Source organism: Talpa europaea (genome assembly GCF_964194135.1).
Source record: "Talpa europaea genome assembly, chromosome: 5".
Lineage (NCBI taxonomy): Eukaryota > Metazoa > Chordata > Mammalia > Eulipotyphla > Talpidae > Talpa > Talpa europaea.
The window spans coordinates 90,442,510-90,467,790 of record NC_140071.1 but is presented as its reverse complement, the minus strand read 5'-3'; the positions used below and the strand labels follow the sequence as shown (position 1 = coordinate 90,467,790).

Here is a 25,281-nt window from a genome sequence, read left to right as displayed (position 1 = left end):
ATTAACAAGGGGTGTTGCTCTTCACTGTGTGGGAAGACACGAAGACACAGAGTAGTTAGTAAATATGCTGTGTGAACCCCTCAAAAAACTCTGAAATCAGCAGAATACATCCCCAAAAAGGGATACCTATCCCGATTCACAATCCACACACAAATATAAATATTTTAACATTTGACACTCAACATTTGACACTCAAATATTCCACGAGCCCTGCCAATGAGATTCTCACATCAGCTCTGCACTATCTTTACTGGCCGCTGAGCAGGATGGGCTGGTCACACCAACAAGCCCCTGTGTACATGTGTACATGCAGAGATGTGGCCAATTGATTCAAGAGTCCTGTGGTCCTGATGGTCCAGGAGCTACAGCAGCTTCTTCATTCACCTCCAAGAAAGCACTAGTCTCTTTGGGAGAAGTGGACATCTTTTGGCAGGCTTCTGTAAACTCTGGGTTCTCTTTTCTGTGATCATTCTTCCATCTCCTCTTGTACACCTGATATGCTAGGTGTTAACATACAAGCATTAAAAGATCACTTTAGCAAAGACTGTAGTTGTGTGACATCATGTACTTACCAAGACTTCGGGGATTGTTTTAAGTAATATGTTTATAACAATACAGGAAAAATAAGGAGAAAAAAAGAGAAAATTGAAACGAAATAATTCAGTGTAGCAAAAGGCTAATTCTACCTGGAATGGACCATTTGAAATTGAGATTCATTCAGCAATCAGGTTGCTGATGGCTCATCCATCCATCCATCCCTCTATTCAGTCAGCAGTGAGTTAGTCAGTCGACAAACTGCCTCCCCATGGGAAGGCTGTAAACTTAGACCTAAGAGCAGAACTTTCATTCTGCTAGGATTTCTCTAATGTTTTGGAAAAAAATTAATCCCAAGTATCCTAATATTGATTATTATATCAGTAATCAGTATATAACAACAATCAGCATATAATAAGTTGTATCAGTAATCATTGACGATTACTCAGAACATGTTCCCTGACAATAGCAAGAAATTACATGGCTCAAGTTTAAAATATATATACAAATGTGTGTGTGCACACCTATTTATCTTTGTTTAAATTTACCTCCTATAAGCTGGAAGGGATTATGCTCAGAGAAACAAACCAGAAGGAAAAAGAAAAATATTGGATGGTATCATTTCTAGGAGGAATATAAGGGAAACAAATAAGGATCAAGAAAATATAATGATAATAATAATAATAAACAAAATTAACAGGCAACTATAAATCAGAGACATGCTGTAGGAGGGGGGAGGAAGAAGGATCAAAACAGTGGAGGGAAGAGCACAGGGGACTATGGTGATGGTGCACGGGTGAGCTGGTAGTGGGAATTTTATAGGGACTACACCTGAGAGGAGAAAGCAAACAAACATTGTACAAAAATGAATAATGATGTAATATATATATAAATTAATTAATTTTAAAAATAAATAAAATTACTTCCTATAGATTTCTGTAATGACTGACTCCAAAATTAATACAGATTTGACTGTAGAGATAGGTAACCAATATATGAAATATTTCAATATCTGTGTATGTAATAATATATTTCATAGCAGAAAAAATCTCATGGCCATTTCTCACAATTCTTAGTCACAGAGCACTATGAAATAACTTGGCATGTGGAAGACCTCATGATTCTTAATAATCAACAACAAAAAAAAGACTCAAACATAACAAATGTCACTTTTGAGATCAATGATTGCTCATGGAGACTTACCAAATCCTGGAATCTGATAGCTCATTGTTTCTTGTGAAACATGTTTATTTATAAGCTCATTATCACATTTTTAAAATTTTTTTTTTAATTTTATTTATACAAGAGCCGGGATACAGGCCAGATGTGAGGGAGGGTGAGAGGATTCACCAGAGACAAAGCGGGGACCAGAACAGGCAGACTGACAAAAATACATTGCTGAGGGGAGCAGCGGAAGAGACAGGAGTGGTCTGCTTGCCATGTGGGTTGCTCCGAGGCCAGCCGGGATCGAACCGGCACTGCAGAGGCTGCGGACAGCTTCACAGCGCTGTGCTCAAGCGCCTGCGCCACAAGGGAGGCCCCTCATTATCACAATTTTTATATATTTCTGTGAAACTTCCATTTGTGGCTAATGAGTCTTGTTTATACACTACCATTTCTCCCAGAAATATCAGACCAAAAAAAATGTATCATGAGGCAGCACAGGCACATTCAGACTCAAATAGCAGTTGGTAAGTTGGGCCAACAATTAGCAGTCAAGTCTACACGCCGGGGGCTCTGCTTACCTGCAACAATGAGAAATCCATCCAGCAGCTGGAAGAGTCCATATGCCAAGGGGAAGCTAAGCATCTGGACCAACTGCTTCGCGGTGAAAGACAGCTGAAGCATGGTGACACACATCTGAATATTCTGAGCTCCAGTTTCCAAGGAGATTGTCCTGCACCTACAACGAAGAAATTTGGGCAGTTACATACTAGCAATAAGAACAATTTTTTAAGTTTTCTCTTATGCACACTGACAAATGTAAGCAACGCGCTTAGGGCGCTAAAATAATATTTCCTTATTAATAATTTACTTGCTGAGTGCCTGCCCCACAGGGGGTCTCCTTAGCAGTACCCTAAAGTAGAATCCTATGCAGACTGCCCTTGGAATCGGGGTGAAAAGACATTAAATACACACGAGAAAGGTTCAGTAATAACACACCACAAAGATAGTCTAGGGCCAGAGACCTGCGGTGTGCAATGAAAAGTAGCCTAAGTGGTTAGAAGAGGCTTCACAGTGTAAGAGTGGGGTTAAAGGATGGGAAGAGTGGAGGAGGCATTTAATGTAGCAGAAATAATTAAAATTAAAGCCCCAGGGACAGGCAAGAGCTTGGTCTTCTCAGAAGGCATTGCACATGCTCTCAGTATGTGTGGCAGAGTAGAGGGTCAGAGGAGATGAGATGAACAGTGAATCAGAGGTAGGAAACAGTATAAACTAAACAATACTTGAAAATAAACTTAAAAATCCTCAGTGATAACCAGATGTCTAAAACAGTTTCTTTAAAGAATACATTTTTTCTACTCTCTACTTTTCTATAATTTCTTGGCTTTTTAATTACAAAAAAGAAAGAAACCACACCTGGAAAAGAAAAAACAGGGAGGCAGCAAAAGGGAGACATAGGCAGGACCTTGGCAGTTAGGAAGCACTTTCATCTGTCGCTAGTGTCCATTTTATAAATGGAGGTGAAGAAAGAAGAGGTGTTTCCAAAGTTAAAGCACCATCACTATGTAAGCTGGATTGGAATTTGGAGGTAACAAGGGGGTGTGATGTAGGAATGAAAATATTGTCAGTAGGGCCTCCCCGGTGGCTCAGCGGTTGAGCACTGGGTTGGAAGCTGCCTGCAGCCTCTGTAGCGCCATGCAGACCTCCCCTGCCGCCCGCTGCTCCCCTCAGCAGTATACTTCGTCGGTCTGCCTGTTCTGTTCCCCACTCTGCTCTGGTGAATTATCTCACCCTCCCGCGCTTCTGACTGTATCCAGTGCTTGTATAAATAAATAAATAAATCTTAAAAAAAAAAATGATTAAAAAAAAAGAACAGAAAATATTGTCAGGAGTATGGGAGAAGTTCTGTTGCTCTTTTATTTCTGCTTACCCTGTTGCTCACCATGCTATTTCAGACTTCCCTCACTTCTTTCAGACCCCTGGCACGAATATGATATGATTAAGCTACCGCGAGTCAGGGCAGGTACAATATCTCAGCCCTAATCTTTCTCAAGGGATTGAGTATAAAAAAACAAGGTTGTTGTGCCTCCCCATGGCCTAGGGGTTAAGTCTCAGCGCTATCACATAAACAGACTGAGTTCAATCCCCAGCCAGGAAGCAGACCCACACGGTGCAGCAGACCTCTCCTGACTCGCCTGCTGCTCCCCTCAGCAGTGTATGTCAGTAGATCCACGTGTTCTGCTCCCCTCTTTGTTTCTAGTGAATCCACTCACCTCCCCAACTCTGGCCTCCACCCCAGTTCTTCTACACAAAAACCAAGGTTGTTGACTACACTTTGCTATAGGAATACTTTTACTCTGGCTCCAATTACATGTTAACCATTCAATAGTCTGTGTTCCTAATTCTTGCTTTTAGAAACAAAGCTGAGTTCAAAGCCTTGCTCCACTACATTGTGATTTTGTGAATTTGATCAAGTCACTTAACTTTTAGGTTTAGTCTTCTGTTGAAAACAGGGTGCTAATATAATCTACCTCATAGGCTTATAGCAAGAAGTAACTCAGATATACTTGCAGGAGCCTGACTCAGTGCTCAGTACAATCTTAAGTGATACCCAAATAGCACAAAGCCAATAAAAACTTTCCCAAACTCCACCTTTGGAATTCCAATGCATACATTAATTTTCTTCAATAATTCTTTTTAATTATGATTATTTAATGATTTTAACAGTTGCACATACTTATTAAAAACCTTAAAATATGTACCAAGGAAATATTAAGAAATTAAAATTACTCTTAGTCCCACTATACAAAATTCAATACTATGAGCATGTAGCATGCAGTATATTTCATCCAAGATTTTTTTTTTAAAGATGTATTTATTTATGCATGTAAGAGCTGGGATTTAGGCCAGAGGTGTTGGGGGTGAGAGGATTCACCAGTGACAGAGTGGGGAACAGAACTGGCAGATTGACTGAAGTACAGTGATGAGGGGAGCAGCGGCCGAGTCAGGAGAGGTCTGCTGCACCATGTGGGCAACTGCTCCCTGGCCGGCCGGGGAATCAAACTCATGTGGAGAGGCTGCAGATAGCTTCATAGGTTGCGTCTTAACCTCTTGTGCCACCAGTGAGGCCCTTCATCCAAGATTTTTCCATGTGTAAATTTCTTTTGATTTCTTTGACAAAATATGAATCGAAATGCAAACTGTTTTCTCTTCTTTTTAAATTTAAATTTATCTCATATTTTCCAAAATCAAGGATGTATTATCGTATTCCATCACATAAAAACATCATGAATTAAATATTTCCTTATTATTAGATATTTAAATTGATTCTATTTTTTATAGTTATAAATAACATCACCATTAACATTGTTGCACATCAATATTCGTATGCTTATCTGATAGTGCTAATTTCTGGATGGATTTCTATAAGTAAAATCACTGAGCTAACAGCTATAAATAGTTATAAAGGCTGTTAGGACTAAATTACCTTCCAGAGAGCTTATCCCAATTTACATTCCCTCCATCATCACATGACAATGCTCATCTCATTACAATCATGTCAACATAGCATACTGCAGTTTTCAATATTTCACAGTATTTATAAATTATAATATTTAAGATAAATTCCTATCTTATGAAGTGTATCTCCCTTATCCTCTTGCTTATTATAATTAGCTTTTTTTTAATTTGTCATGAATAGTTGGTAAAGGCTTAAACTCTTAATTCTTGCTCATGCTTAAAATGATCTTTATATTTACTCCAACTATCTAACTCCTCCTATTTAGTTACTTGAGTAAGAACAGAATAAGAAATTTCATCCAGATTTCAACAATCTGTATCCTAACAACAGTCCAATCCTGATTTCACAGATTACAATTTTTGTCAGGTTGGCCCTTGCTTTCATTTACAGAAAGATTTATCATGAAATTTTTGTGTTTTTTAGGTTAAGTTGTCCTGACCCATCCACCCTGTAGTCAAAACTCTATGTGTCCTGACATAGCCAAGCAGCAAAGCCTGCCAGTGGCAGTGTGTTTAACTTACTCTCCTTATAAAAAGTTTATGGATAATTTAACTGTACCTCTGCCAAGACTGGTGGGCAAGGAGTGCCAGCAGAAAACCCGTGACATGGCCAATCAAAGGAAAGATGAAACTGATGGTCAGAAGGGTGAAGTCTGAATTCCAAGATCCTTTCGCCAGCACCACACCAGCAACTGCAACCACCACAAGGAGGACCCCACCAACAAAGGCCCCAATCTAAAGCAAACCATAAAATAAGTACATGTGATCATCATGGTCTTCTGCTCTATGATGCAAAGTCCACCACTGCTCTAAAACATTGCTCAGTGCTCTAGAACAGAAGGAAAACTTAAGGACCACAAATTCAATCTCAATTTACAGAGAAGAAACCTAAGTGACAACTGTCAAGTGACTTGGCTAAGGTAGAAATTGCTTAGGCGCAATACAAACCTAAGTCTTCTTATTTTATGATCATATCATTTTTCTTCAAGTAGAAGATTTGGCCAAAGGGTAGTGAAGTTTTTCATGGATAGAACAAAATTTAACAAAAATATTTTTTAAATCGTCACAATAGCAGCACATGATGTAATAAGTAAAATGTGACAAACATCTAACACCCCTACTTCTTAGACCTTGCCAGTAACCTGTGAGACTCAACCCTCTGCCTGACCATCGACCACTCTCCTCCTACCACCTCTTCACTACTTGGAATTTCCAAGTGGAAATTTATCCAGTCTTCATTAGACAATTGAGCAAATATTAATATAATGTGTATAAGATGTTGTGACAGTCACCTCTAATCACTCACGAATGGATATTGTTCTTTTGTCATGCAACAAAAACAAAAAAATCAACAAAAAATTTCCTAGTACTTTGAGTTTTAGATAAGATAGGAAGTAAGACCCAGAATATTTGGGAGAAAATTGGGATCTTAGCAAATGCTCATTCATACTGCATAGACAACAGACTATGCACCTAATAACAGAGTCCAGCTTGGTCATTCAGGGTTTGGAAGAAGATGGTCACAGAGAACCAAATAAAACAGAGAGCTCTGGGGCTCAAATACAGAAACAGGTGGGAAGATAACGGAACACACAAAGGGTTTGACTGGTGAACTTCCCTCTTCATCTTTCTACCAAAAGGGGATTTTATTTATTTTTTATTTTATTTTATTTTATATATTTTATATATTTTACATCATTTTTCATTTTTGCACAATGTATGCATTTTCATCTTGGTTATAGTCCCCATGCAATTCCCACCCGCCTTGTTTTGATCCTATTTCTTTCTCTCCCCCACCCCCTGTAGTGTGTCTCTGGTTTATAGTTGCTTGTTGATTTTGATTTTTTCTTTATTATAGTTAGTCTTTTTCCTGGTCCCTTATTTAGGTTTTCTAAATTCCTGCTACGAGTAAGACCATCTGGTATTTTTCTTTTTCTTTCTGGCTTATTTCGCTGAGCATGATCCCTTCCAGCTCCATCCATGTTGCTTCAAATTGCATAGTTTATCTTTCTTGATTGCTGAGTAATATTCCATTGTGTATATAAACCACATCTTCTTGATCCAGTCATCTACTTTTGGGCATTTGGGTTGTTTCCATAGCTTACCTATTGTAAATAAGGTTGCTATAAACATAGGGGTGCAGGTGCCCCAAAAGGGGATTTTAAAAATTTGAACATTTGCCAAGAGCAACTTGTTTAGAAAGTGCATCAAATTTAAAAAAGAACTAAGAACAGAGAATGAAGCTATATCCATATAATAATTAAATTATGCATTTTTTACTAAGATGCTCTAGAATATTTAGTAATTATTAAATATTTTCTGCAACAAAACTATGAAAGAGACAAAGGAAAGGAGGAGTGGGTAAAATATGCTTCTTACAGATAATAAAACTGACATGTGGAAAAGTCTTCTGATTACTTCAGTGACTCTGATGGATGAATAGAGGATCTGGAATCACCAAAATCATGTTTGGGGGGTGAGGGGGAGGTTTGTTTGATTACTTTTAAGAAAGTAATCAAAGATAAAATACTTGAAAAACAAGAGGTTCCCATGATCATACTCTCCTCATTTTATAAACAAAATTATAACCATATTCTGCCACTTTGGATATTTTCTCCTACTGAAATGACAAATAAGCAATTTGAAAAAGATGGGACTATATCATAAGTGTAGGTGAAATAAAGAAGGAAGTCAAGTGGGTCCCATAAATGTTAAAATCACCCATGTGCTACACAAATGCACAGTGGTTAGCTCCAGCTCTGTGTCTGACTCACTTGCTTGGGTGTCAACCCTTCTCCTCTCCTCCTTCATCTCCCTGGAGGAATAGTGGGAATTGTTCAACCTTGAGCCAAACTGGGGAAGTAGTAACTATTTATGCAGGCAAATGGGGTAGCGGTGTACTGTCAGGTACAGCCAAACTGTAAATCCCAAACTAAAACGATCCAAGCTTTGCTTGCTGCACCGCCAATGAGCCCATAATATTTCTTTCTTTATAAAAGAAAATAAAATATTTTTAAATCTTCACAAAAGCAGCATATGATAAAATCTTATATCTTCTAAAATGACACAAAATTGAAAAAATGGAAAACACTTAAGGAGATTGAGAACACTGAGATGCCTGTTCTTTAACTAAAGAAAGATGTTTGCTTCTCCAGCAGATAAAAAACAACCCCATAAAGTCAAGAGGAGGTAGGAGGTTCCAGGTACATCACTCCATTGTCAGACTCCTCAATGACTCTGGATTATTAAACATTTTCAAAGTTATTCGCATGATTAGCAGCCCTTATATAAACTGCAACTTTTGAAGAGCCCCCAAGAATACTTCTGAAAGACAGCTCTTCACACAGATGAAACCAGCCACACTCCTGAACACTGGGGTCCATTTCATGCACACTTAACAGCTTTCACCTTTGTGCCTGTGTGAAGCCTTATGAATGAATGGGCTCTAAGTTTTCTCTGGCCACATACAGGGCTTAGCTTTTCTGTCACTGAAGCACAAGTTCCAAGCTTTCCAAGGTATCATAAACCTGAGTCTACCAGTCTTTGGGGTGACAGAGAGTAAGGCTTACAAGTGGAGGAAATATGGAGGTTGGATCCCCAAATGCAGGCCGTGTGAGGAAAATTGCTGGGTAAGGATTGTGTGGCCTGGACCGTTTTGTGTCAGCGTTGGCCTATGTCAGATCTCCAAGCATGAGGATGTGCTGACTGCCACGTGGTGCTGCCTGCCACGTGGTGCTGCTTACCTTGAGAATGATTTTGGATTGTTTTGGCCACCTATAATTCACATAGATGCCGAAGGCCACAGGAACGATCAGGCATGCAAGGGTAATTCCTAAAAAGAAGAAAAATTCTCAGGCAGAATGCTCTTTCCCCCTAACTTCCCAAACCTCAGCAATTTTATTTCAATTCAGTAAAAGCTTTAATTAGAACTACAATTTATTTCTATACCCACTTCCAAAAAATTTTTTCTTAATCTTTGGATGAGTCTTAGAAGGTTCCTAACTACTGAACACCTTCACAACCAGGCTAACATTTCCCTCTCAAAGTCCCGCTGATAAGCAAAGGGATTTTAGAGACAACCTAAAGATTAGGTAACAGGAGGACCATTATGTGTCTGTGATATTCTTCGGGTGCTAGTATGGGGATACCACACTGTAGCCACAGTTGTTACTTCCCTGTTGGAGGCCAGTGGGTCATTGGCTTCACAAAGGAAGGAATACATGTCACAGATGTAAAAACAGCACTTGTCAAACAACAAAAGCAGGCCTCCCTGGTGGTGCAAGGGGCTAAGCACAGCATTGTGAAGCTATCTGCAGCTTCTGCAGCACGAGTTCAATCTCTGGACTTCCAGGGAGCTACCCACATGGTGCAGGGGACCTCTCCTGTCTCGACCGCTGCTCCCCTCAGCAGTGTATTTCAGTCAGTCTGCCTGTTCTGTTGCCCACCCCCCTCTGCTTCTCGTGAATCCTCTCACCCCCCTGCACCTCTGGCCTGTACCCCAGTTCCTGTATGCATAAATAAATGAATCTTTTAAAAAAAACCACCAAAGCAATTTCTCATCTTCTCCCAGTGAAGCCAGGTACCCAAAGTTGTATAGAGGAAATGCCTTTTAAATTAGCACAGGTGCATAAAAGCATTGGAGGCAGGCTCGCTGAAGCCCAGGTCTGCTTGCCAGCAGGGCCCAGACACTTAACAGTTGTGAGGGACACATCCCAAATCAGGCCCAATGCCTGCAATACTGGCTCCAAAGTGTGATTATATTATTATATGAATTGCCCATAACATTTTGTGGTTTTAATTGTTTACTGGTGCTTTGCAAAATATACTGTCAGATTAAATAACTGTACATAAAGCCATAATTTCTAAATTAAAGTTTCACTCAAATTTTATAATTTCTATAGACTCCATCTGAGGCCACAACATGGTAACCCCAAAGCTTTGAACTATTGGTCACTAACATAAGGCCTCCAAGTGCTGACTAAGATGCCAAACTGACACTTTAGAGCTTTAAAAATCATAGTTTTACCAATTCTCCAAAAGCTCGGGCCAAACTAAAACAGGCAGATCATTTTCCCACATCTCCTTCTAAGCAAGTTAAGTCCACAGAGACCTCAAGAGAAAGGACAGTTTAATGAGAAATAACATCAAGAATAGAGCTAAATAGACACATAGGTGAGGTTGTACATGTGACTATGCCTTAATAATCAGTAGGAATCACTTATGTTAAATCGCAAAAGAAGTCAAAGCCCACAGAAAATGTGAAAAATAGAGCTGCAGAAACAAACTCCTACTTGGAGCCACTGTGATCCAGTTAATAATAAATAGTTCAATTGGTTTGGAATAAATTATATATGAGTTGCTTTGTTTTCTTCCTTTTAAAAAAGACAAATAAGTTCTTTGCTTTTATTTTCAAAAGTGAACTCCCATAGAGGACATAAGTTTGGAATTGCAGTCAGATCCCCAAGAATTCTAGTTCTGCACTTACCAGCTGCATGAGCCCCTAATTCCAAAAATCTAGGAAGTAGAACTAGTAATAGGACCTATACTGGAGGGTTATTTAGAGAACTAAATTAGAAATATATCTGTTTCTTCTTGATGGGAGGCACCCATTTCCAAGATTAATTAAAATCAAGTAAACTAAGTCCTCATGTAACAATGTCAATAGGTTCTTGTAAACCACAACTTTAAGCAAAACAATAAAAAAAAAAGAAATATATGAAATCCCTGCATAAAGGAGACACATAGTAAACAACAGTTATGACCTTTGTTACCACCCCCAGTTCTGTTTAGTATTGCATTTTGCAAGTCAGATACAAACCTATATTCTGATATGGAATGGTGAGGTTCTGCTCAAGATTCCAGGACCAAGTGTAGAGGTAAAGGCAGAGTGGCATCATTCCCAGGGCAGCCACTGTGGAGCAGGTAGTCATACTGATGCTGAAAGTAAAATGTAAAAGATGCTTAAGAAGGGTAGTTGGAAATGAATTAGCTCTTACCAAGAGCAACTCCTGAGACACAAATTTTTGGAGATTACATGGGGCAAATAAATGAAAGATGACTCCTATCTTATTAGTCAACAAACAGTGGCTATATTTGTGGTCTCCAAAAAGATTTCTAGCAGTTCTTGCCATCCAACAATTAAGTCATATTAATGTATTTGTCCTAAATGTTCTGTGAGGTGCTATAAATATTTTTTGGTTTTCCCACAGTAGTTAGTTTTTAACAAAATATAATTCAGAGACCATGAACATCATTATTTTAAAATGTTTTTAGAGGCCTCCCCAGTGGCGCAGCGGTTGAGGTTGGGTTGCAAAGCTGCCCACAGCCTCTGCAGCGCCGGTTCGATCCCCGTCAGCTCCCCGGCCACCTCAGGAGGGTCCACATGGCGCGCAGACCTCTCCTGCCACCCGCTGCTCCCCTCAGCAGTGTACTTCGGTCCTTCTGCCTGCTCTGCTCCCAGCTCTGGCTCTGGTGAATTCTCTCACCCTCCCGCGCTTCTGACTGTACTCAGTGCTTGTATAAATAAATATTTTTAAAAAATAATTTAAATAAAATAAAATGTTTTTAGTATATTCCCGATTGTGCAATCTAACGCACTCTACTTTCATAATGTTTTCATTACTCCAAAGAGAAACCCTGCCCCATTATCAGTAACTTCTCCCATTCCCTCCTTCCCAGTCCCTGGCAAACACTAATCTACTTTCTGCCTTTATTTTTTTTTTATAATTTTTTTTTTTATATAGAGGCATGTTTTCTTTCTTTCTTTCTTTCTTTCTTTCTTTCTTTATTTATTTATTTGTTTGTTTTTGTTTATACATGCACTGGGTACAGTCAGAAGCGCGGGAGGGTGAGAGAATTCACCAGAGCCAGAGCGGAGAACAGAGCAGGCAGAAGGACCGAAGTACACTGCTGAGGGGAGCAGCGGGCGGCAGGAGAGGTCTGCGCGCCATGTGGGACCCTCCTTCGGTGGCCCGGGAGCAGCCGGGGATCCAACCGGCGCCGCAGAGGCCGCGTGCAGCTTCGCAACCCAGCGCTCAACCACTGCGCCACCGGGGAGGCCCTACTTTCTGCCTTTATAGGATTGCCTATTCTCTTTATAGGATTGCCTATTCTGGACATTTCATGTGAACACAATCATACAATATGTGGCTTTTCTTTTAATGTGCCTGGTTTCTTTAACTTAGCATAATGATTTACAGGTCCATCCAAACTTTAGCATGTATTAGTACTTCATTCCATTTTATAACCAAATAATATTCCACTGTGTGGATATACCACATTATGCCTATCCATTCATAGATGTGTTTTAGAGGTGCTTCCACTTTTTTTGGCTACCATCAATAAAGCTGCTATGAATATTTAAGCATAATGTTTTGTGTGGACATTTGTGTTCAGTTCTCTTGGGTATAACCTAGGAGTGAAATTTCTGAGTCATATGCTATCTCCAAGTTTAATTTTTTGATGAAAATGCCAAACCATTTTCCAAAGCAACTTTCATCATTTTACATTCCTCCCAATATATGAAGGTCCCAATTTCTCCCTATCTTTGCCAACACTTGTTATTATCTTTTTTTATCTTATATATTTTTACATCATTTCAATTTTTGTACAATGTATACATTTTCATCTTGGTTATAGTCCCCATAAAATTCCCACCCCCGGCTTGTTTTGATACTACTCCCTTCTCTCGCCTGTAGTATGTCTCTAGTTTATAGTTGCCTGTTAATTTTGATTGTTACTTTATTATAATTAGTCTTTTTCCTAATCCCTTATTTGGGCCTTCTAAATTCCTGCTATGAGTAAGACCATCTGGTATTTTTCTTTTTCTTTCTGGCTTATTTCACTGAGCATGATCCCTTCCAGCTCCATCCATGTTGCTTCAAATGGTATGATTGTAGCCACCCTACATAGGACTTCATGGGACTCATGTCTCTGCAGAGATGACACAGATCCCTCAGGACTTTATCAGACCTTCAGTCACCCTTTGTTCTTCTTCATAGTATATATCACCAGCATTTTCATCTAAATAATCTGTCTTTGATTACTCTGACATTTTGTACCAGAAGAATGTTCATACTGTTGGCAAAGCAGCAACCATTTTACTTCAATTATGTGAAAAAATATTTCTGTGGTCTCATTCATTGCTGATGAAAATGCAAAATGACACATAACACGGAGAGATTTGGGCAATATCTAGCAAAATTACATATGCATTCACTCTTTGACCTAGCAATCCCATTTCTGGAAATCTACCCCAAAGAGGCACTGTCAAAACTATGAAAAGAGGGCCTCCCTGGTGTCGCAAGGGGTAAAGCACAGCACTGTGAAGCTATCCATAGCCTCTGCAGCACAAGTTCGATCCCCAGCCAGCCAGGGAGCTACCCACATGGCACAGCAGATCTCTCCTGACTCATCTGCTGCTCCCCTCAGCAGTGTATTTCAGTCTGCCTGTTCTGTTCCCTGCTCTGTCTCTGGTGGATCCTCTCACCCATCCCCAACCTCTGGTCTGTACCCCAGTTTTTGTATGCATAAAGAAATAAATCCCTTTAAAAAAACATGAAAAAACCTATGTTTTTATAAGATAGATATTCATTATCTCTTGTTATTTTCCCGTCCCTGGGCAGGACTATTTCTGGAGAGTAGAAGCAGAAATTGCCAAACCCTTGAAGTTTCTGTTTGGAAGTCACAGAACATCATTTCTACCACATTCTACTGGTCGAAGCAAGATACCATCCAGCTCATGCCCAAGGGGTGGGAGGAAGTGTCCTCCTCTCATCATGGGAACACCAGACTTATCATATCACAAAGGAAAGCAAATATGAGAATGAAATGAATATATAACCATATTTTGTAATTTATCACAGAAAAAGACTAAAATATTTACAGGTGAAATAATTCCTCGAATTTTCCTCAAAATAATCTATTAGGTGAGTGGGGAATAGAGACAAATTGAGAGAAATCATATGATAATTGTTGAAGCTGGGTGAAGTCCACAATGGGGTTCTTTACACTATTCCTGTACTTTTATATACATTTTTAAAAAGATTTATTTATTTTTATACAAGAACTGGGGTACAGGCCAGATGCGCCAGAGGGTGAGAGGATTCACCAGAGACAGAGTGGGGAACAGAACAGGCAGACTGAAGAAATACACTGCTGAGGGGAGCAGCGGGCGAGACAGGAGAGGTCTGCTTCGCCATGTGGGATCCTCGTAGGCCGGCTGGGATCGAACCCGCACTGCAGAGGCTGCGGACAGCTTCACAGTGCGGTGCTCAACTGCCTGCACCACCAGGGGAGGCCCTATATACATTTTTAATTTCCCATAATAAGAAATTGGTAAATAAATGTCCCTTTCATCATTTGAGGTACTATATGGCTTTGGTACCAATCTGGTTAGTTGAGGTTTTTTTCTATCTTTACCTAAAAAGGGCTTTGTTCTAAATTCAGTTTACACATACGCTGGGCATGGGGGTATCTAAAACACTTCCTGTCCAACTTGGGTGGCCCTGGCCTCTTCCTTCCTCAGTGTGCTATGGACCGCACTTCTCTGCCCTTTGTCTCATTCTTGGCAAACAGCTCCTGCTGCCCACTGCACACACTTTTATTGGCATACCTCACATAATGTACCCTACACTAGCGCTTGTGTACCTGTAGACATGTGGCATACTGTGAGCAGCTTGAGGACAAGGGCCTTATTATCTCCCCTCCCCGGGACCTGGCAGAGTCTCCTGCTATAGCACATTAGACCAAGCTCATTGAAAAAAGTTATTGGGAGGCCTCCCTGGTGATGCAGGGGTAAAGCACAACACTATGAAGCAATCCTCAGCAACTGCAGCACAAGTTCCATCCCTGGCCAGCCAGGGAGGTGACCCACATGGTGCAGCAGACCTCTCCTGTCTCACCCACTGCTGCTCCCCTCAGCAGTGTATTTCAGTAGATCTGCCTGTTCTGTTCCCCACTCTGTCTCTGGTGAATCCTCTCACCCCCTGCATCTCTGGCCTGCACCCCAGCTCTTGTCTGCATGAATAAATAAAATCTTTAAAAAAAAAGTTACTGGATAAATGTATGAATCAAAGTATGAATCTATGTGTCAATACCCTGGTGCTATGAAAATGTTTTCTCTACCTTCCTCATATATCATGTGTCTACAGGAGATGAATCTTGTGATACCTTAGTGTAATATCGCTCTACAATGAATTCCAGTGATAGACACCCCCAATGGTAATCCAAAGGAACAGAAATTTTCTATGAAAACATAACTAAAGTCAAGTACAAATGGAGAAACATTTTAAGGAGCAAATATTTAGCTGATTAGTGTCCTCTTCATAAATCCAGATTTAATTAATTCACAAGTATTTACACATGTGTATTTGTATGCATCTGTGTATTATTTTCTTTTTAGCAGTCCTCCTATTTGCTTATTTAATAGAGATTTATTCTTTTTAAAGCAATCACACAATATATCTTACTCAACCACTTGATTGCTTTTTCCCCTCCATTTACTATCATAGATATCTTTTCAGAATAACACATATAACACATTCTTTTGAAGAACTACAGAATACACCATACTCACTAGTGATAAATTGCTTTTTCCAATATAAACAATGTCATAACAAACATTCTTATTCATATTTCACTTGAACTAATTATTTTATTCCCCAAAGAGGAATCACTATGTCAAAAGTCTGTTTTTCATTTTAATAGATAACTCATTTTGCAATCAATTAATTTTAATTCATGAAAATCATGAAACTCTTAATTCTCATGAAAACATGTAAGAATGTATCTTTGTTATTTGGTTATACACCTGACACTATAAGATTGTGCTTTCTTTCATATTTTTTGGCCTCTGTTTTCTCTAATCAGTCTTATGATTTTGACATAATGAATAATTAACAGATAGTCAAATCTGTCCTTTTCAGTGACTTCTGAGTTTCCTGTCTTGTGAAGGATTTCCCTCTATCCTCAGGATATTCAAATATTGCCTTTTTTTTACTTTCTCAAAAGTTATTATTTTATATTTTATATGGTTATAAAGTATAAGATTAATTTATTTTCTTCTGTATTAAAAAGACAAAGTGTGTCAATACAATTTAGTAAACAAACCATTTTCCACTAAATTAAAACATACCATATTTATTTTATATTAAATGTCCAAGTGTATTTAATATGTTATTTCCAAAACAAATACCAGATGTTTTGTTTTGTTTTAATGTGAGGTTGGGTTTCTGGGCTCAGTTCTTTTTTTTTTTAAGATTTTTATTTATTTATGCATACAAGTGCTGGGGTACAGGTCAGAGGTGCAGGGGGTGAGAGGATTCACCAGAAACAGAGTAGGAAACAGAACAGGCAGACTGACTGAAACACACTGCTGAGGGGAGCAGTGGGTGAGACAGGAGAGGTCTGCTGGGCCATGTGGGCAGCTCCCTGGCTGGCCAGGATTGAACTTGTGCTGCCGATGCTGTGGATTGCTTCATAGTGCTGTGCTCAAACCCTTGCACCACCAGGGAGGCCACAGACTGTTTTTTTATTTTAGAAGTATATGTGGGGTGTGTTTATTTCTTTATTTATTTTTAAAAATTTATCTATTCATTCAAGAACTGGGGCATAGGCTTGAGATGTGGGGATGGTGAGAGGATTCACCAGAGAGAGATTGGGGAGCATAACAGGCAGATCTATTGAAATAGACTGCTGAGGGGAGCAGCACGCAAGACAGGAGAGGTCTACTGCACCATGTGAGTCACCTCCCTGGTGGGGGATTGAATTCTGCAGTAGCTGAGTTCTACAGTAGCTGGCAATAGCTTGATGGTGCTATCTTTAACCCCTGCACCACCAAGGAGACCCCAAATACCAGACTTTTTTTTTTTTTATTTTTTTTTTATAAATTTTATTGTTATATTCCCCATACAATTGCAGCCCCCCATTCTGACCCCAATCCCTCCCCTCCCGCCCCCGCCCCCCTAAAAGTGTCTCTGGTTCATAGTTTTTTGTTGATTTTGATTTTCACTTTCTTATAGTTATTCATTTTCCTGGTCCCTTATTTAAGTTTTCTAGATTCCTGCTATGAGTGAGACCATCCGGTATTTTTCTTTTTCTTTTTGGCTTATTTCGCTGAGCATGATCCCTTCCAGCGCCATCCATGTTGCAGCAAATTGCATGTGTTTATCTTTTTTGAATGCTGAGTAATATTCCATGGTATATATGTACCACATCTTCTTGATCCAGTCATCTATTTTTGGGCATTTGGGTTGTTTCCAAAGCTTAGCTATTGTAAACAGTGCTGCTATAAACATAGGGGTGCAGGTGTTCTTTGGAATTGATGTTTCTGTGTCCTTTGGGTAAATACCTAGGAGTGGAATTGCTGGATCATATGGAAGCTCTATGTTTAGTAGGTCCAGAAATCTCCACACAGCTTTCCACAGTGGTTTGACCAGTTTGCACTCCCACCAACAGTGCAGAAGAGTTCCTTTTTCTCCACACCCTCGCCAACATTTGTTGCTGCTAGTTTTTTTAATATGTGCCATTCTCACTGGTGTAAGATGAATACCAGACTTTTTTAACCCTACTTTTCACATATGACAGAGTAAATACTTTCACATAAGTTTTTCTTTTTAAACTTTTCTTAGGGTTTCTGTATATATTTAAAATCATTGTAGCCTATGAAAATGCTTCCTTTGAGCAAGACTTCCTAGCCAGAGAGATAAAAAAGCAAAGCAGTTTGCAAAGCTCTCAAGCCACTATATTGGTGTCTGGGAGCTTTGCCAAATTCTTAGCCTAAGATAGGGCTACATTCCTTGGCTCTTCATATTACCAAGCCCTGAAAGGAACTCCATGTTATATCACTCTATCTTGAACTTCTAGAGAACTAGCACAGCAATTTCTCCTTGCTTGATGTTGGCTCAAACAAAAGAGAAGATGCATGGTTGTGGGAAATACAGTGAGAGGTTTATAGTAGACTAAACCTATATTCTTGATTACATTGGTTACTGCTTCCATCCCTCATGTAATTGTTTAAGCCATGCCACTTGTGGTAAGAGTCAAGGATGATTGGGCCTCTCTGGTGGTACGGGGGTTAAAGTCTCAGCGCTATCAAGCTATGGCCAGCCACCGTGGCATGAGTTTGATCCCCAGCCAAGGAGCTAACTCACATGGTGCAGCAGACCTCTCTTCTCTCACTCGCTGCTCCCCTCAGCAGTGTATTTCAGTACATCTGCCTTTTCTGTTTCCCACTCTGTCTCTGGTGGATCCTCTCACCCCCACACCTCTGGCCTACACCCTAGTTCTTATATGTATAAATAAATAAAAATCAATCTTTAAGGAAAAAAGAAGAGTCAAGGAAGGTTACGGATGATTCTGGTGCTCTGCCAACTGCTATAAATACCAACAAAGCTGGAAAGTCACCCACTGAGCATGTATGAACACAGCGGAAAATCACATCTTTTGTTTTACTGCCATGGAATTCCAACATAGCTTAAATAGGCTAACTGGTCCCCTTGACTGTTCACACAGAGGAAAATTGTTGGTAAAATCTGAGAAGAATGGCCTCACTGTTCCCAGACTAATAAATAGAATCATGAAACATAGTCAGTCTGGAGAAACAGGTATATCCTGAACCTCCCTTAAAACAGGGAAATCACATACACATGCACTATATTAAAATGAACAATATGGAAACAACCTAAGTGCTCATTAACAGATGAATAAGGATGACTTACAAAGAAGCCATACAATGGAATACTACTCAGCTGTTTAAAAAGAAAATAGAATCTTGGGGCCTCCCTGGTGGTGCAAAGGGTTAAGATGCAACGAATGAAGCTGTCCGCAGCCAATGCAGCATGATTTACAGTCCTGTCAGGGGGCTACCCACATGGTGCAGCAGACCTCTCCTTTCTCGCCCACTGCTTCCCTCAGCAGTGTATTTCAGTCAGTCTGCCTGTTCTGTTCCCCACTCTGTCTCTGGTGAATCCTCTCACCGCCACCCCCACCCCACACACACACCCCTCTGGTCTGTTCCCTAGTTCTTGTATGCATAAATAAATATTTTTTAAGAAATAAGTGTATGACTTTATAATTGGGGGATATGTTATTCAAATGTTTTCTTTCAAACCAATAAAATCAGGAATTCTGACACTCAAAACTATGAAAGTACACACAGAAAAACAAATGCTTAATTATTTGGCTAAACAGGTGGACATGGAGAAAGCAATTAGGTCAGTTCAACAAAACTTAACCCCTCTCTCAACACTATAGCCCCAATGGCCTGAGTTCGATCCTGGGCCAGGGAGCTACCCACATGGCACAGCAGACCTCTCCTGCCTCGCCCACTGCTCCCCTCAGCAGTGTATTTCAGTCAGTCTGCCTGTTCTGTTCCCCAGAATCCTCTCTGTTCTGTTCTGGTGAATCTTCTCACTCCCCACACCTCTGGCCTGTACCCCAGTTCTTGTATGCATAAATAAATCTTTTTTTAAAAATTAAAAAAAAAAACCTGAGATGGGGACTGGAGGACATGAAGAATATTTACTTTTCTTTTCCTATTGTCACAAAATACTTAAAACTTAAAAGGACCTCAAACCCAGTTTTGGTTTATACCCAAAAGAATTGAAAGCAGAGACACAAATAGATATTTGTACACCCATGTTCTATGACTGATATATGCAATGAATTAATATTCAGCCTTAAAAAGAAAGTAAATTCTGACACATGCTACTGCATGGAAGCACTTTAAAGAAATCCTGCAAAAGGGCCTCCCAAGAGGTGCAGCGGTTGAGCGCTGGGTTGCGAAGCTGCCCGCAGCCTCTGCAACGCCGGTTCAATCCCCAGCTGCCTGGCGAGGGTCCCACATGGCGTGCAGACCTCTCCTGCCGCCCACTGCTCCCCTCAGCAGTGTACTTCGTCAGTCTGCCTGTTCTGCTCCCTGCTCTGGCTCTGGTGAATTCTCTCACCTTCCCGCGCTTCTGACTGTAGCCAGTGCTTGTATAAATAAATAAAATAAATCTTAAAAAAAAAAAAAAAGAAATCCTGCAATGAACAGGACACAAAGGATAACTTTGTTACAACTTCACTTACATGATACACATAGAGTAATCAAACTCCTAAGGATAGAAAGTGGAATGATAATTGCCAGGGTTGGAAGGAAGGAAGAGTTATTGTTTAGCGGATACAGAGTTTCAGTTAAAGAAGAGGAAATATTTCTAAATGTTCTTGGATTTTATCTAGCATGAAAAACAGGATAACTAACAATGACTAGCAACTGGTTTCGCTTAAAAGTCTTTTTTTAAGTTATTTTTGTTGGTAAACAAGTAAGAAGAACTTGGATATTGTTTCACTCAGTTGTATTGAATTTTCTCCCATTTTCAGTTTTACTGACAATGAAGGTTTTATTCCTCTCATATCTATGAGTTTTTGGAAATCTAATATTTAGTCTCCATTTCAGATTTTCATTTCCAACAATTTTTTCAATTAATTTTTATATTGTTTGTGAGACTAAAAATCAAATGTTTTTAAATTAATGTTTTATTTTATATAATTCTTACATCATTTTTCATTTTTGCACAATGTATGCATTTTCATTTTGGTTATATTCCCCATATGATTGCACCCCACCTTATTTTGACCCTAGTCCTTCTTCTCCCCACCCCTACCCCATTGTTGTGTGTCTCTGGTTTATAGTTGCTTATTGATTTTGATTTTAAAAGTCAAATTTTAAAGAAAAAAATAGCTAGTATTTATTACATACCTACCAAGCGCATGGTATTACACACACACACACACACACATTTCCTCCTTCAAATATATTCCTTATGGGGAATAGGTAATTCTAACACCATTTTACAAATGAGGAGATGGAGTTTATAGGTTAAATAATTTGACCAAATTTAAAAGCTAATTAAGGATAGAGTTGGCAAAGGAAGTAAAATGAACATTATCTTTGATAGATTTCCTATCCATTGGTGTTTTTATTACAGTATTGGCTAATGATAGATGAAGGTAATAAATGTTCTCTTTCCCAGAACAGAAGTATTTGAAAACACTGTTTAAAAATTTATGCTCCTACTCAGAGCAGGAGACCTAGTTATGTTGCTAAATGGCATGGAAGAAAGTGCCTCAATTGCAAACTGATGTGAAACAGATGTCAATTCAAATCTGAGTTCTGTTATAGTCATTTGTAGCATTTGGCAACCTTCTTAACCAATTTGGGTCACAATTTTCTCAGCTGTAAATTCAGAATAATAAGAGGTCATTTATAAGATTATTATGAGAGCCATGAAGAGATGGAGAATACATGAAAACCCCTACCTCGTGCCTTTTGGGATACTCAATAAATATCCTCTTTTCTTTCCAAAAATTTGTCCATCCTGGAATTTATCACCAACATATGGATTTCACATAAACGAATAGTCATCATTTACCAATTATTATGCTAATGATCACCTTTTACTGAATTTAAATTAGCATTGCATATTAGTAGATTTTTTGAATAAGCAATGCCTCAAGTGATTTTTTTCAAACCTCTGATAATAGGCTATCTGAAAACATTGCATATGAAAGTTAACTCTCAGTCTGCATGGCCTGATCCCCTTAAAATGTATAGGTGAAATATGTTTTCTATTCTACACATTCAGCACATGTAGGAAACTAGAAACCCAAGGCTGCAACTGCTCTCACCGATGTCAACTCCCAGCACAGCCATCACATCTGATTCATTCATTCATCATATAATAAATCTCAACTAAACAACATATACACTGAACAAAGATTTAAATGTATATATGGTTCTTTTCCTGGTTGGGAGGTGAAATAGTTTGTTCATACTTAAGCACAGAATCTAGAGAGTCACTGTTTTAAGCTTTAATTTTTCCAACAGTGACTCTTCTGTTCTTCCTCATATGTTCTCTCCTTTTTCCCCATTAAAATAAGTACCCCCAAAAATCTGCAATTAACACATCTTCTTTAAAGTGCAAGTGAATAGTAAAGACTAATTCTCCCAGGAGTATTGATCTACACAGTAATTGGAAATAAAGTTACTGGCTAAAATCAAAGAATGAGATTTTAGTTAAGCATCAGCAAAGCAATGAGAAGGAACGTTGTAAGTCATAAAGGCCTTTATATGTTGCTCCCCAACATATAAATGAAGAGAGTACCAGCAGCACTTGAAGCAAGATATGTCTATCAGTTACCCCAAAGCCTCCTTTAACCAGTCCCCACAAATATGTTTCATAAAGCAGGTGTTCAAGCAATATCTGCTGGTCAGAAAGACGAGGTCTGCGCTGGTTATTATGCCACCACCACTACCGATACCAAACCACTATTATTAGCTTCCTGGGATTCTCAGCTAAGTCCTGGGAGATTGTGAAACTGGGACTGTTGTTAAAGCTTCCAGTGTGGGTGAGAATGTGTTCATGCCTAGGGGTGTCACCGGATGAGGAGGCCTGTCTCCACTGTCACATGTGAACCAACCCCACTATTCAAAATGAACTTGTTGCCGGTAAAACAGAGGAGCATAGCAATGTAAACTTTGAGCTCAGAAAGGAGTTCTCCTTCCAGGGTTAAACAAATCTCTAAAATATTTCCCACTGGAATCAATACCAAATGTTGGGTACTTTTTAATACAAAAGTGTCAGATTTTCCCCCCAGCAAACTGCTATAGGGGAAGACAACGAAGACACAGTTTCCCTGGTGAAACTTACCTGAGATCCATATCTCCATCAACCCAGAAGGTAAAAATGTTAGAGATGGTTCCTCCTGGACAGCAACCCATGATAAGAACAGCAACAGCTTGCACTGGTTTCAGAGAGAAGCTGATGGCCAGGAGATAGGCTGTCAGAGGCATGAGCCCAAACTGGCAGAGCAGTCCCACGGCGATGCCCCAGGGTCTCCTGATGTGCGCCCACAGCTTTCGGATCTCTACCGAGCACCCCAAGGAGAACATGAGCAGGCCCATCATCACGGCTGACACCACTGTGAAGACAAGTTCCAGGTTCCCATGTGCGTCCTGCCCCACTGGCAGCTCCTCTTCTGAACTGTTGGCAGGGCAGCCTGAGCTGCTGGAACAATTTGCTCTCATCTCCTCATCTCCTTAAGGCAGCGTTACAAATGAGCATTTGTGATGGCTGGGCAGGTTGATCCTGCCACGTTTTGTAATAATGCAACGAAGTCACGCGCAGAGAATCATTCCAATAGCTATTGGCCAGCCAGGTGATTCACCCTAATCTGATCAATTTATTCATGAGTGGCATTATAAAAGTAATTATCATGCACATGAAACATATAATAAATGGTGGTAAGTAAGGCTTTCCACTGGTGTTCTTACTCACCGCTGAATATTCAAGTGAAATGAGACAAGCAAACTTATTGTCAAGTGGAGTGAATGAGCTATGTCGTCAGCATCACATTGTGTTCCAGGAAAGGAGGCTGGATGGCAACGCATAATTTTTCCAAATTCATTGGGGATTTCAAAGTGCCAGGATGCGATGTTTTGCAGAAAGAAAAACTAATTCCAGAAAATAAAACAATGGCAACTAAGCCAAAGCCACACCCCATTGCATTAGCAGAGCCTTTCTGCTGAAAAAATTAAAGCAAAGGCCAGTTAAGGCAATGTAGGGAGGGCCTAAGGATAATTTCACAAGCACTTGGGAATCAACCTCAGTTCTTCTCCTTTCTGATTCTATTATAATTTATGTCTAAAGCCAACAATTAAACACCTCCAAGAAAAATATGGTATGAAGCACCTGATTATATCTCATAAAACATGTGGAAACTCAGTTCTGTACCCAGAATAATTCAAGGGAGCTGTCACTTTCTTTTGGAGACTGGAGTCAGCTTTGAGAGGTCATGCCCCTGGGCCTCCTGGTGAGGTCTGGGAATCCTGCTTGGAGGTGTGGGGGAGGGCTGAGCTTGGTCTGGAATCTGGAGACAGGGTCTGAAATCAACCTCTAACCACAATGGCCCAGGGTCCCCTCTGTGCGTTCTAACCAGGCACCATTGTCGAAACCAGACAGGAAAATAGGGTTCTGCGAAACTAAACCTCCAGAAAAGCAGATGCCACACCCTTTCTCGATGAGAGCAGTGTTTACTTGTGGGGCAAAGGTTGGTGACAAGGCACACTTTATAAATGCCTCTACCTGTTTTAAGGATACTAGATCTACATTGTTTATTTTTGGATTTGCATTTTTTTCCATAACAAAATGCTCTGGGCATGTTCCCTGTATAAATTACAAGTTGAATACAAATATAAAATAAAATCTAACTATTTGAAGAGGATTTAAACTGCCTCAGGGAAGCACACCCTAAAAGCAGCTCTGAGAGTAGGACTTCAGCAGGGTTCATGAGAGGTCAACATGAGGAGCTACAGCCTCCAACACTTGTTTTAAGCCAGAAAACAAACCGTTTTCCAAACTTGGCAAACCTGCCAGCAGACAACCCAGAACCATCTGTAATGCATTTACACCACAGCATCAAGCAGAGAAATGGGCACTGGAAATGGACTCGGTCACTGGAAAGTCATGCATTCCCAGTTTGAATGATTCCAAGGTGGGGTTGAGCTGAGAAAGAAGGGAGGCAGGAAAGAACACTTTCTGAGCACCTACTGTGTGACAGAGGTACACTAGGTGTTTGATACATACTTGTCTGATAAAGCAGAAATAATTTTTAAGCATTTTTAGTAAAAGGAGATATCAGATATCTGAATAAATTCCCTTGGTAGATCTTTATTCCTAGAAGAGTCATTTGAGTGACCTCTTGGATTTACACAGATTTAAGTTTCCTAAGCACCCCATTTCTGACAGAGGAGATGTGATAGGAACTTTTGTAATTTGCTTGGTACTCAGCACTGATAGCTGGGAGGAGGTGGCTAAATCTACCTAGTGAACCTTCTGGAGGGGAAGGTCACCGTGACCACTTTAATTCAGTATTATCATAATTATTATCATAGGATGTTTCCAACTGAGGTTCACAAGAAAGAGAGAGATGAAGTTCCAGTCACCCACTGTGAAAGAAAGGGGTAGCAACTGGTGAAAAGCTTGTCTGAATCCAGTCACCCCGGCACAGACATTACAGGGTGGC

The 25,281-nt window shown here is 39.8% G+C and overlaps 1 protein-coding gene across 1 annotated transcript; it reads right to left on the bottom strand.

The window, feature by feature from the left end:
* Positions 1-330: 330 nt before the first annotated feature.
* Positions 331-23,321, bottom strand: SLC10A6 (solute carrier family 10 member 6; the record flags this gene model as incomplete). Its single annotated transcript, XM_084232967.1, has 6 exons — positions 22,908-23,321; positions 11,036-11,154; positions 8,961-9,049; positions 5,777-5,952; positions 2,280-2,437; positions 331-500 (listed from the first exon to the last, which is right to left on the bottom strand). Exons 1-6 carry the CDS (start codon positions 23,282-23,284, stop codon positions 331-333), a joined length of 1,089 nt encoding a protein of 362 aa, XP_084089093.1. The 5' UTR covers positions 23,285-23,321.
* Positions 23,322-25,281: the final 1,960 nt, after the last annotated feature.